The sequence below is a fragment of the Rhinolophus sinicus genome, linkage group LG06, assembly GCF_036562045.2.
Source record: "Rhinolophus sinicus isolate RSC01 linkage group LG06, ASM3656204v1, whole genome shotgun sequence".
Taxonomy (NCBI): Eukaryota; Metazoa; Chordata; class Mammalia; order Chiroptera; family Rhinolophidae; genus Rhinolophus; species Rhinolophus sinicus.
The window spans coordinates 138,669,418-138,684,242 of NC_133756.1; the positions used below are offsets into that span (position 1 = coordinate 138,669,418).

Here is a 14,825-nt window from a genome sequence, read left to right on the forward strand (position 1 = left end):
CTTCTAAATCTTACAATGAAGGTTCATCAATTACTTAACTCTTTGTAATAAAGACAACACATCTGCTATAGATGGCCATGCAGACAATACGAATCTATCTAACAGTCTATGCAGGAACGGAAATACCTGTCCTCAACCAGATCATAACAGTGTCCAAGGACTCGGAGAATCCTCAACTATGGTGTAGACAATCTTTTTTCTTCAACAGTAAAAACTAATGGCAATGGGAAATCCTAAAGCCAATGTGAAAATGGCAGATGAGTCTCTAAATCACCTCCACCTGTAATACTCTACAGGACTGTGATTTTCATTTGGGGTCAATAAGCTTTAAATTGTTTTCAATATTTTTTCAGTTTCTAGACACAGCCTACCTTGGGTAAGCTTTGGAAAAAGGAGATGGTGATTTGTTATTTACATCCTCAATACTGATGTTTTGCCCAGGAAACTTTTCTCCTCACTGGTAGCCAAATGACTTTCCTAATTAGGTAGCCAATAGGCAATATTTACGACGTTTATCACCTTCTTTTTGCAGACCTTTTGGATTGGTTTCAGGTATTACCATCTGGAGACTTTAAATGCAAAGAGCAAATGGGGAGGCAAAGCAAACAACCACTGTAATCCAACATTCAAACCAAAGCCAAGTAGGTTGCCTCTTTGAGAAAGGGCTCTTTCCTATGAAACCAACTTTGTTTGATTTTAGAAGAAAGAGTTGAGGCATGAGGGACAGACTGGGGAATTTTATGCATGTAAAAGAGTAGCTGGCATCTTAGAAGGATCGTTAGACAAAAGATCAGATCTGATACCTCCACGATATCCTGAACACTCCTCAACTACACTTCATACTTCGTCTATCAAATTGTGTTTTAATTGCCAGCTCCCATGTCCAATTCTCCCACAGACTATGGGCTCCTGAAAACCTACTGCCTACCATAATGCCTTGTGACATGGTAAAATATTAGGCTTCTTGACAAGATAAATGAATGAATAATTATTGAGTAGCTAACATAATCAAAGAATAACAAGAACCTGTATGTTAAACCACCTCCCCTCAAAAAAAAAAAAAAAAAAAAAAAAGTACCTGTATGATCATAATCCCCAAAGCTTCACACCTCATTGTCTGTTATTGCTTTAGCCAACTCGCTTTGGCATAATACAGTGGCCCACATGCTGAGCTGCTTCTCTTTGCCAAAGTGATTTAGTTGATATTAAATTCTAAGGTTTTCTCAAATGTAAGAAGCACTTGATAAGCAATGCTTTGGAAAAAAAATAAAAGAGCATGAACAGGCCCTTGTTCTTTCAGTTCTGGTTAGACCCAAAGAGAGAGAAAAATTAAAATGAGAAATTAGGAATCAATGGCTGGATATAAGCTCAACTTCCTGAGAAGATACAAGTCACTTGGGCCCATGGAATGTATTCAGTACTAAAGAATATTAACATAGTCCGAAAGAATTAATGCAGCCACAGGAAGACCTAATGTATAGTTTGCAAATTAGGTCCCAGAGGTTCTGCTTCGTTACACAAGCTGTTAGGCTTAATAACCCAGAAACTTTGGCAATATGTGCATTTGTCGTCTGATTGGATCTTCCAGCTTACTCACCTCTGCAAATGCTCTTATTACAACTAGCTAGTAGAAGAGCAGGAAGTGGCTTCCTGCACCTGCAGGGATCTTTTCACCACTAAAGCTGCTGACTCTTAAGAAATCCCTGTTTCTGTAGAAAACAGTCATGAGGACGTTAGAGGGAATGATGATTTCCAATCTACAACTACTACAATGGGACACCTCATTTTTAAACAAGAGGGGTAGGGGCGGGTCAGGTTGTGTTCTGTAACATGATGTATATCCCGCAGTTAAAAAAGTGAGGCATTGTTCACAAGATATTGAGACCATAACATCTCATTCTGTTACTTGTTAGGAAGATTGCCTTCCAAAAGCCCATTATTTCCTGAAAAAATGAAAAAATCAAATGGATTATTTAGAGTTAGGTCTTTCCTGAATGTAGTTGTTAATATCTGAGTTATTTCTCTTGGTAAAATTACATTTCCTCTATGTTCCTCTATGTTACCTCTATGTTTCCTCTATGTTACCTCCTTTTGGAGGACCTAGTTTGCAAGCAAATTATTTTTACATTTGTTTTCCTTTCTGTTTTTTCACATAAACATTGTTATGAGTGTCTAATCACAAGGAACCAGAGAGCTAAGGCAGGCATTTGACTTTGTCGCCTGTGGCATTGTCACCAAGGTATCTATGCACCCCAGGTCCACACCTTTCATGTTTTCTTCCCCATGGTCAGCTTTTGCTGACTCCAAAGAACAATTTGACCCCAGAGAAAGCTTCTTATCGGGTGAAATAAGAGAAAAGAAGGAACTGTCCCTACCATGGCAAACACTTCACCCACCCCCAGGGAAGGACATATGATGTTCTGATTTTATCACCTACTTGGATTTGAACAATATGACTTCGTTGTTAAAACACACAATGTCTCAAAGTTAGTTCCAAACAGTGTCCAGGCAGAGAATCCCTAAGGACATACGGCTCAAAAGCCATCTATAAACTAAACTACATATCCTTGACAAACTTGGTATAATGAATACCCATCATGCTTCAGGCACAGCTGTAGGCAGGGGGCATATAGTAGATCAGCATGGCTCCAGGGAGGAAAATCTAGTAAACTGGGCATTTGTGATGATTGAAATTTAGTAAATTCCATGATAAATCAAAGGTAAACTCCAGTCCCTTCTGTGAGGTTATCACTGTATCATAAAAACAATGTAATACCATGTTTTTTTCTTTTTTTTTTAATTCACAGAATGTCAGTACTGGGGCTCAGAGCTCCAGCTACCTACTCTGGACTTTGAAGATGTTTTAAGAAATGATAAAGACGCATACACGTGGCTCTCCAGCCTCAAGAAAGTAGGCATAGTGCGACTCACAGGAGCCTCTGACAAACGAGGAGAAGTTTTAAAACTTGGGAAAAGGATTGGTTTCCTTTATCTCACATTTTATGGGTGAGTCACTAATCATTTGCATTCTACCATTATATATAAAGTTCCATGTACTTCTCAGAACGGGGACTCTTTTGGTTGGAGGTACAGAAATTTCCATAGTATCTTGAGCAGGAAGTCTGATGGGAAGATGAGTTTAAAAGTTGGATTTCTCTGAGAATGACTGGCATTTTTAAGAAACCTAAAAGCACAAAGACATCAGACGCCAAAGACATCAGTTATAGGTGGTGTATTTATTAGTTTGCTAGGGCTGCCATAACAGAATAGCATAGAATTTATTTACACAACAGGAATTTATTTCCTCACAGTTCCAAAGCCAGAAGTCCAAGACCAAGTGCCAGCAGGGTTGGTTTCTGGTGAGAGCTCTTTTCCTGACTTACAGATGGCCACCTTCTCCCTGTGTCCTCACACAGACTTTTCTCTGTGCACCAAACACTCCCAGTATCTGCTCTTCTTCTTAGAAAGACACCAGTCCTATAGGCCCATACTTGTGACCTAATTTAAAGTTAATTACCTCCTTATAGGCCCTATCTCCCAATATAGTCACATTGGGGGTTAGGGCCTCATCATATAAATTTTGGAGGGACATAATTTAGTCCATAACAGGTAGGCTGAATACTGTGTTTCTCCAAGATTTTTATAATATACTTGGCTTTACAAATGTTAAAGTTGATTAAAGTTTTACCTCCCAAGAATTGGCACAAAATAAAACTGGGCCCTGAGGAATTGAAACCCACCACCAGATGTATTAAAAAAGATAAAATTAACATGCAGAAAATTAAGTCTATGCACTTAAGCAAGTAACAGGAAATATAATTGATTGTAACTTTGGAACAAGAGGCTGTTTGCATAAGAATTGCCTGGGAGGTAAAACTAGTTATGGATGGCGAAACATTAACAGGAAACCCTTCTCTGGAAGTGGGGGTATGAGTGTATTGCTAATCTTTAGAGTGAGACACTCATGGGAGATGGAGACAATTCTTCTTGGGCTCATAGAGTAGAGAACATTGGAAGTGAAGAGAACCTTCAAAATCCAAAGGTTGCAAACTAGTAGCTCACAGGCTATATTCAGTGTGTTTTGTTTGGCCCACATGATGTTGAAAGAAAATGAAATTAGTCATCAGTACTTAAAAACTGGAAGATTTTATATTAAATATGGATCTGACTTTTCTTGAAAAATCAAATCTGGCAACAACTGAGCCTGAATGCCTTCATGGCAACAACCTGCCGGACAGACAAAAGTCGGACACTTAAGTTCATGAACTTATTCTGGAAAAAGTGCTACATGCCTCATTGCTGAATATCACTACAGTCACCTTCAAAGTACTCCCCTTGGGAAGCTATGCACCGATACCAGCACCTAGTCCACCCTTCAAAGCAATTTTGGAACTCTTTTTCTGGAATGGCCATCAGAGCTGTTATCTTATTACCCTTGATGTCCTGAATGTCATCAAAATGTCTTCCTTTCAATATTTCCTTTATCTTCAGATAAAGAAAGAAGTCATTGGGGGGCAGATCAGGTGAGTAGGGAGGGTGTTCCAATACAGTTATTTGTTTCCTGGCTAAAACTCCCTCACAGACAGTGCCGTGTGAGCTGGTGCATTGTTGTGATGCAAGAGCCATGAATTGTTGGCGACAAGTTCAGGTCATCTAACTTTTTCACGTAGCCTTTTCAGCACTTCCAAATAGTAAACTTGTTTAACTGTTGGTCCAGCTGGTACAAATTCATAACAAATAATCCCTCTGATATCAAAAAAGCTTGGCAACATCAGTGCAACAAGTAATTGTCAGCCCATGTAAGTGGAGGCTATCCCTTAGAGGAGCAGAGTGCACATGCTCCCTCTCCAGTTTACCAAAGTCCTTCCCCAGCCTCAGATCTGTAAGGCCCCTGCTAGCCTTTTGAGTTGAGCACCTGTTATCTATAGTAAGACCTTGTTTGTCAGTAAACAGAGGATCAAAAATATTCAACCATTTGCCCCCAATGGTTTGAGCAAGTTTATTCGTGATAGAAGACTATAACATGTTTAGATTTGGACAACCCAGCCCCCGCCTCCTCCCCAAGAATTCACTTTTTACCATTAGCAAACTTGTGTCATATAAAATTTGTACCTTCCGTACATCGGCAAGAATTTGAATGGCCTTAGAGATTATAGCAGTAACAACAGGCAAATGAAATAAAAGGAAAGCTTTGGAATTACTAAGAGCCTCAACAATACTATTTGGTTTTTATTTAAATTTCACAACTTTTTGAAATAGATGTTATCCCCCAGTTCACGGATAAGGAATCTGAAGCCCAGAGAATTAAACTATAACCCAAGTTCCCAGAGGTAGAAAGAAAGGAACCAGAGCTGGAATCTGGATCTGTTCTATTCCTGAGTTCCCTAATCCATCTCACTAGCAATAATATGAAGGAAGAACATGGAAAAAAATGTTTTCAGGCACGGGATATAAACAGAACACTTCAAAATAAATCTATGTTGTTTCACTTAGTTTAGACTTTTTGTATCTATGCCAACATATTTCACAATTTCATAACAGTGGCCAAATTAGGGGTTCTTTGTTGTAGTTCCCTAATTCCCACATCCATCCGTCACATTAAGGGTCAGAGTCTGAGTCCTAATTTATGACTTGTGTTTTAATTTTGTTTTGTTTTGTTTTGTTACAAATCCTAAAAAATAATTTGGCCACTGATCTAATATTGTGAAATGTATTGGAATAAATATTAAGGTTTTTGTGAAAATAAATCAGACCTCCTATTCCATTTCCTTTGTCCAAGACATTTGCATCTAACCAGATAAATTTAACCCGCTCAATCCCACCTTCCACAGATGATCATTTTTCTTTCCTGAATCTCAAACTATAGCACAGACCAAGATATGCTTTTCTTGCCACCTTGCTACTCCCACCACTGATGATCAGAATCTCTCCTTTTGGGGGTACTTTTTAATTCCCTATCTTAAGAACTTACGGAAGAGAACAGTTTTGTTGTTGTTGCTTTGTCCTTGTTTATTTGCTTATGGGGTAGGGGCGGGGTAAAAAATAAGAAAAGTGAATATTTTCCCTGAAGTTATTTTTTTTCTGCCCCTTTCCATGGTAATGTCAGAAAGTAATACTAAAGTTTGGGTAACATAAGATTTAAAAGAGGATATTTAGAAAATGGTTCTCAACTGCAGCTGTATATGGGAATAGCCACATTAGAAAATACTAATATCTGGGTCCATTGTCCAGAGATTTTTTTATAACAGGACTTGGATTTGGCCTGAGTATCAGGACTTTTTAAGACTCTGCAAGTGATTCTCATGTGCAGCAATGATTACAAACCTCTGGTTGAGAGAAAGAGGTACTGTAAGAGAAGGCCGATCTCAATTGGCAAAGAACTTGGGTGCTTTACATCTTCTGAGCTCTAACAATGATGTACACTAAATGGCATTTATCATGTTCTTCTCTGTACTGTGCTAATGCCTGGACATGAGTTATCTCACAACTGAATCAGTAGCTGCTTTAATCAGGGTCCCTCTCTTTCATGTCTTTGTTCTCCACTGGCAAAGTGCCTTACTCTTGTTTGAGAAAACAATTGGTTGGTGAGTGAGTGGAAAGACTAAATGAAGGCAATAAATAGTGCAGAAGATGGACTACCAAAAATAGGAGAGGGATAGAGAAAAGAAAGTGGGTGAAGTCAAAGGTAAACTTTACTTTCTGTGTAGATTTTTCGAGGAGCCTGACTTCTACTCTTGCTCAGATGCCCAAAGCAACAATATCATGGTGTTACTTTACCCAGGCCTCCCTTGGGATCTCATGCCCACCTAGCACTTTTCTATTAAAATGGGTTATATTTGGAGGATTTCAATTGCATGGATCTAAAATGAGAAGCATAATATCTAGTTTTGGTTTTCAGCTATCATCTCAATTGTCACATGGTTGAATAAACAAAAACAGTAGATTCCAGCATTTTGTGCAGTTTCAGCATATATTGGGTTGGTGCAAAAGTAATTGCAGTTTAAAAGGTTAAAAGTAATTGCAAAAACTGCAATTACTTTTGCAGCAACCTAATAGTAAGCAAAGAATAAATGTTTAATGAATAAATGCATGCCTAGGTGTTTTTAAAGGACAATAAAGCAGTAGATGAATACAATAATTATTAGAGCATTTCATAATTATAAAATTATGTTCAACTACTAAATCAGAAATGGTAATAGCTTTGAGGGTAAAAGCGTATGTCATTTTCCCCATCTATATTTTTTTAGACACTTGTCATTATTTTGTCAGTGCATCATTTAGACAATATTTTTCTCATGCGACCATGTGAAATGCTCAGTAAATTACTACCTTGATGATGAAAGCATTCCTCATCAAGAATATGACTTGGCAAAGAAACGTCCATTGTCAATGTTATCAAATATACATACTTGTGGAACGGTATATAAAATGATACCTTCTTCAGGAAGATTTAAACCTCTGACTTGGGACAATGTAGTTTTTACAGAGTGGAGCCGAATGTCTCCTCCCATGTCCCTGATGCCTCCAAAAGTCAATGAAACGTAGCTTTCTGGATAATTTCTTCAATAAAAATAACTTCTTTATTAAAGAAATTATCTGACTTTTATAACATAATTTAATCCAATGGAAAACAGTCATTGTAAATTATACTCTGCCTTTATAGTGCCATCTTCAGTGAATATACCAAGTTAGATATTTTCAAAAATGCATCCCACAGAGTATATCCAAAAGAAAGTACAGTCACTGTCAATCAAACAGAATGTCTTTAACAGTGGTACCATTTTTTTACTCATGTATGCAACAACTATTTCTTAAATACTACTGTGTACAAGGCATTGTGCTAGGCATTTTTTTTCTGAACCAGATTTGGGTTTCTATTTTATGGAAAACTATCTTTGCTGTATACGGCTGAATATAAATATTTCAGTTGACTTCATTTAAATAATCTGGTCCAATAAAAATTCCATAAAACCAGCCAATGCACTGAAAAGTAACCCTGGACTTTTGACATTACAAATGAGGGAGAATCTGACTGTTAGTGCATGCCAACAGTAGTTAAAGTGTGGGTATTACACAAGTTAAGGTAGTGCACACCTGACGGGTGATGCTCTCCCTGCATGGTGCAAAGCATGGTCAAGATGGGGCAATATCCAGCTAGCAATATGGCCACTAGAGAAAATAATGCCAGACTCCTCAAGGAACAAGACAAACAAATGAAGGAACAAAAACTCAGAGACACAGACAATAGTTTAGTGGTTACCAGAGGGTAGAGGGGGAGGGACGGGTAGATAAGGGTAAATGGCTTCAAATATATGGTAGTGAAAGGAGAACTGACTCTGGGTGGTGAACACACAATGTGATACATAGATGATGTATTACAGAATCGTACACCTGAAACCTACGTAACATTACTAACAATTTTCACCCCAATAAACTTTAATTAAAAACATAAAAAAGCCAGACTCCTCAAAGTTTACACAGGCTACCATTGTATAAATAGGTGCGGCATTAATAAATGTATATATAATTAAGACTCTGTAATGCCATACAGTCCATCCTCCCCATCACAAGCTAATCCAACTCAGATGGCAGCCTTTTTTTTTTTTTTTTTTAATCTTAAACCATTCTTCCCCATTCCAGCCCATCCCACCAAATAGAGCTGGTAAGGGACAGGCCCTTTCTCTTTTATTTTTTGCTCAGGATTGCTTCCCTCCTTCCTACTGAACAACTTCTTTCCTCCAAATGTACCGCCCTTGCTTTTCCATCTCCCAGTGTTTATTCTGCCTACATTCTGCCCCAGGTCATTCTTTGTTTTTTGCCTCCTTTTTGGCCTTTCTTTCCTTTCTCATTTAACCTGTTAACCTTTGTGCTCCATCCTTCCAACCACCACCTGCTACATTGTCCCTTGATCTGGCAGCCACTGCAGCTCCAGAAAAAAGAACCCATTTTACAGCTTCTGCTCTGTGAGATCCCCACCAGCCTCTCATCCCCAAGCTTGGGGCATTATAATAAAACAAAGGAAGGATTTTACTCATCACCCAAGTGAGCCAGTTTTGCATTCCAAACGGCCCATCAGGAAAAAGAAGTGACATTCTCTTCTCTCCCACATATTATTAAATCTAGTAAGTCAATTTCTATTTTCTGAAGATTCTACTCTTAGTGGTAATATATGCAGGAAAGAAAATGAACAACTTTGTTTTAAGCTATCACTACTGTTTGTTTGCCAGATTGTAATAATGTATGCTGGTCATGGTCTTTTGAGAGTGTAATTTTGATAAGACAACATTGAGAAGTTCAGACGGTCTTCTCCGCAAAGGCAAAATCAGATCTTGAAAATTCCTTTTACAATTAGTTGGACAACTATATAAACTGGGTCGGTCAGTATATTATTATTTGCATAAGCTCCTGTGTTCAGGGAGCAGTGGAGAAGGGGATGGGAAGGTGTTTGTGTAGGTATGACACAAACCTACACAAAGAGGGGGAGGAAGATTCAGCGTCATTTTTTCTTAAAGTGTTTACCACCAAAGTGTATATAATTAGTTATCCAGTTTGTAACTACCAATCAGAATAATCTTTGAAAATAAGGTATGCAAATCTCATTTCCATTGCCACTGTCATACCGAGTCCCTTTCAAGCAGAAATGGTGACCTAATCAAGATTATGCCTTTAGTACTAGCTCAGTGCCTCACACACAGGAAATTTTAATGAAAGGGAATGTGTGCTGAGATATTGAGGACTTCCATTTGGTCAAGACATCAAAATTTTTTCTTAGCATTATTGACATTTACCAGTCCTTAGTTAGAAAATTAACCTCATGAGCAACTCTGAGTAACCCTTCTTCATCAGAAAGTCAATCAGAAGATTACAACGCTCAACGTTAGCTCACAAGACTGCCTTTATTCCAGAAGTTTAGATTTTCTTCTTTCTAAGAATGTTTTATTTCCTGGCTTAAGCAAGTTGTATTTAATACATGTAGCAATGTTTAGACTAATAAGAATAATGAGGTGAAAATGAAAAATATGTTTTTCTGAAACACTAACCTCAGGAATAAAGTAAAGACGGTGAGAAACAGTGAAGAAAAGGGGTAAAAGTAAAGAAACATAGGTCTTAGTAGTAGTCACATTTTATCTCATGGAAACAAGCATGGAAACTATGTAATTGCTGAATAAAACTTATAAGGCCACACATTGTAGTGAAAAGGATAAATAAATACTGTGGAACACTTAGTTTCAAAAAGTTTAGGAAAGAATTGAGAACCCAACACCCCATAGCATCTGTATTGCATTACTGCCCAGAGAGCTGCCCATAGGACCAATGGGGAAACAGAATTTAATCATGGCTTCCCCACTGGCTATTTGTAGGTGAGAATTTGATCTCAACTTTTCATGCAATTTCCCAGAGCTCTATGACTCTCCTCAACTGAGGACTTATTTCTCTCTTTCTATAGGAGTGTTTTAATATCTATCATGCCCTTTCAGGCCTTTGGATGAAAGTTTGCTAGGAAAAAGGAAAATGCTACTACGTAGCTTTGCATCTGCATGAGTGTGTTGCATGCAGGCTTCATTGGATGAATAAAATAATGTCAAACAAAATGTTTCTAATGGGCTGTCTGTCAAATACACCAGCCAGTCAAGAATTAAAAAAATTGAAATGGCTTCTGGGGAGTATATCTCCTTTCCAGCATTCACTGGATTTCTACTAGCATTTCTGTAAGCCAGCCCAGCAGCATTTCACACATTAAGTTGTATGAGAGATTGAGGGTGTATGAGTGAAAAATATTATTATTTCTTGGCATCTGGCCCTTAGAAATTGCTACTGCCATTAGCACTGCCTCCAAATTTGACTTCGAAACAGCTACTTGCTTGATATACATGTTACCAGAAAACATTTGTGAGGTGTGGGGACTGAACAGCAGAAGAAAAAACAAGTTTACCCATTTTGTTGAAGCTCTAGCCAAGAAATTGCTTGAGAAAACCACACCGCCCATCTTGAATAAAAAAATGGCTTCTGAGTTATGAATAAACAACCTAAAAGCAATTCAGACTTGGGAAGAAAGCAAAGAAAACTTGTCTGAGTTCTGAATTTAGTTGTAATTCCATCCTACTTTGTAAAAAAATTCACATTGGGATTTCTTAATGAGTTGTTTTAAGATTTACTACTAACCGTAGTGTTTGTGTTGGGGCTGGGGCCTTTAAAATGTGTATTCTTGTGACTATTAGGGTTTCCTAAGCAGAGTAACAAGTTATGTTCTTTCAGCCATTGTGAACCCCAGTTTATGTTATCAGCCAAGAGACAGTCCCTAGGGTTCCCTTTGTAATATTAGGTTTCATAGTAATTAAAGTTGCTGCCAAGAAAACCACTTGAGTATGAGGTCATCTCATGAATGAAAGGAAAAATAACTTCTGTGCCTCATGCTCCTCTAGAAATCATTTGAGAAAATTTATAGGATGCCCTAATAAGGCAATTGCTTCTCCACAAGTCCTCTGAACTCCATTGCCTCTTTGGTTATAGTCTGTGCAGCCAGGACAGGCAACTGTTATTACTGGGATGGGAAAAATAAATTTTCAGTAAGCACCTTTTATGTGCTAAGTATTGTGCTCAATGCTTTACCATCATCTTGAATCTTCGCAATTCTCGTAAGAATTATTATCCCCATTTTAAAGGTAAGGAAACAGGCAAAACAATCAGGCTGCAAACCCAGATTTACTTAGCTGTCTGTAATCTTTCCGTCACACCATGGTACTATGGCAGTTTGTTATCTAACATTTCCCCTTTAGATCCAATGCCATAATAAGGTTGGTTGTCAAATGGGGCTTCTAGTCATATTCAGAGTTCAGATGCGAGGGAATAATTTGACAGGATTATATGGCAATTTCTTAAACTAAATCATAACGACAGCACCAGAATATAATCCCCTTTCCCTCTATTAAGTTCAGTTATAGCCAACTCTTTATGAAAAGGGAAAATAACAATCAACAAAGAATCAGGTAACTTGTCACAAGAGAAAATAAAGTTTATATTTTAATCTTTCACATTGGTAATCTAAACTAGCATCCAATCTTGTTCAGATTAAATAAATTAAGCACAATTTTACCTCCCATCCCCCCAAAAAACTACAAAATATGTTTAATGTGGAATTTTCCTAAGTTACTACTACTATTACTATCATCATCATCATCATCATCATCATCATCATCACCATCATCATTATTTTGCAATGCTCTGCATTCTAAGATTTTAATAACTTAGGTATTTGGGACTTTGGAGCAAATTGTTATTAACATTTTTCTTTACATTTTTAGAGGTAGTTATCATGTTGCTATCATTACTTGTCTTCATTTTTATTATTGGGAGAATCATTAACCTTTAAAAATAAATTTAAAAAAACACTTCTGATGGTAAAATATAATACAGATACAAAAAAATCACGTAAAACAAAAGTATAGCTCAGTGAATTATTGTAAGGCAAATATGCTTGAACACCACCCAGATCAAGAAATGGAACATGGTCAGCCACTCCAGAACCCATCCACACATCCCAGCCAATCACAAACCTCTCTTTTGTCCCCAAATGTAATGGCTCTCCTGAATTTTATGGTTTTCACCACCTTTTTTTCCCAGGTTTAAAGTATTATTGCCCCAGTGTGCATCCCTTGGCACTACTGTTTGTTTTCCTAACTTTTCAGTGTTTTGATCATCTGGTTTCTTTCTTCCCTATAATTAGTTCTATTAGTAAATACAAGTTTAGTAATCAGCGCCAGTGCTATTGCAACATATCACTACTCACTTTAGTTGTCTGAAGACTGTTCTCTTGTAAATTCCTCAGGAAGGACTCCCGGGAACAATAGTCTCTGAATTCTTGCATGTTGACAGCAGTTTAAGGCCTTTATACTTGAAAATCAACTTGGCTAAATATAAAATTCTTGGCTCACAGCATCTTTAATATGCACTATGGTTTTATTGGTTATCTAATTTTCTTTTCCTTCTCAGTAATTTGATATTTTTTACCTAGATGCCCCAAAAATTTCTTTTTTTTTTTTTTTTTTTTAAACCAGTAATTTTACAGACTGTGTTGTTGGTTGTTCTGAGGCAATTTTTAGGGAGTATATAATTTGGTCTTTCAGAATGCAGTTTCAAATCTTTATTTTTTTTTTAATTTCAAGAATATTTTTTTGAATTACAGTTTTTAGTATTTGTTCTGTTCTTTGGGCTTCTTCTTTGAAGGACTCCTAGTATGCACATATTAAATCGTCTGCCTATTCTCTTAATTTGTTACTTTCTCTCAAATCCTTCTTACTGCTTCCTTTTTTGATATTTAAATTTTTCTCCCTTTTCTAGTTATTTAAAGGCATTATCTGCTATTATTATTTGATCATGCATTTCTTCTAATCTTCACTTTTTAGAGATTAAAAACCACTTTTCCTGAATATATCATCTTATTTTTGAGTTTCTGATTTTCTTGTAGGTTATTTTTCTACGTGTTGTACCATTTATTAAAATCTTTAGGTTCATTAAAAGTCATTATAAATAGAAAACAGAAGTTAGAAATAGAAAATGATGCTTTTTTTAATCTTTTGGGGGCATATTTTTCTGGCATGTATTGTCTGTAGCTATTTTGCTATTTATTCTCTTTTTTTTTTCTTAAAATAACTATGAAATTAAACCTTAATCATTTTATGTTGCTGATTTTTAAGTGAAATTTGTTTTCTTGCTATTAAAGGGAGCTAAGATTCAGAAATCTTTTGTAACTTACAGTTTTAAGCCATACTTCAAAATTATGGTTAATAACATTCTCAGACCTCCTGGCTTCTCTACTTCACTTTCATCTAGACTTCTTTTTCCTTTGTCCCTGTAATGCTCATTTTGGAGTCTTCCTCAGAAGGAAGCTTTATCACGGAAGGGAGTTTGGTGAATTTTTGAGAGTTCATGGGGCCCAGACTATTCCAGTCCCTTACCATGGACTTCTTGCACTCAGCTATACTGGAATGTGAAAAGCCCCTCTCAGGTTTAACTGCCATTCTCAAATTGCTTAACTGCACATGCCAGTAAATATCTGTTACGGACTTTGACTTTTTCAGATCCTTCAGGTACCTAATTGCTTCCCTCCGCATTCTCCTATACGATTGCTGATACCACGTGTTATGGCTTTGGAAGGTCCATCTCTATACCCATTCATTTTGGGGGTTCATGGAAATATCTTGTCACCTAATTTTGGTGAGATGTTGTCCCCAAATTTGGAGGTTTACACTCTAGATGTCTTTCAGAGAGAATTCAGAGAAATTAAAAACGGTCACCACCATAACCCCAGAATTTTCCTTGTTTACTTTACATCTTTATGCTTCATGGAGATTTCCATAATAGTTTAATGGATTCAGTAAGAACAATTCTAGATATCAGAAAGGTTACTTCTGTCTTTCTAGTTTGTGTTTGGAGATGTGAATTCTCACTTAAAAAAATGGTATGAAATTATTAATATTCAGGAATGCATGCAATATAAATGTGTCCATAATATAAGCAGAACCAAAAAGATGACTTTTTAAAATCCAATTCTAGCAATTTTGCCAAGTATTGTTTACAAATAACTGTAACCCTTCCCCTAGAAATAAGATAATACTAGTAATTGATGGCTAAAGTACTTATGGTCTAAATAGACCTAAACTATATAGCTTAGGCCAGGATTAAAGTTAATAATCACACCATCAGAAAAATAACCAATTTACTCTTCTAGAGTCCATGTTTTCAATTAACAAACGTTTTTGATAGAGGGCTCATTGCTATGAGATAAAGAACATGTTTGAACTCAATTCCCTGATGTAATGAAATAT

The 14,825-nt window shown here is 36.8% G+C and overlaps 1 protein-coding gene across 6 annotated transcripts in view; it reads left to right on the plus strand.

Moving 5' to 3' along the window:
• The window catches only part of BBOX1 (gamma-butyrobetaine hydroxylase 1), a 62,887-nt gene that overhangs the window by 33,645 nt on the left and 14,417 nt on the right, over positions 1-14,825 (plus strand). For all 6 annotated transcript variants that reach the window (XM_074336151.1, XM_074336152.1, XM_074336153.1 and 3 more), the window contains one exon: positions 2,808-3,006. In XM_074336151.1, the coding sequence (XP_074192252.1) occupies positions 2,808-3,006 (199 nt within the window). The remainder of the gene's footprint in view (positions 1-2,807; positions 3,007-14,825) is intronic.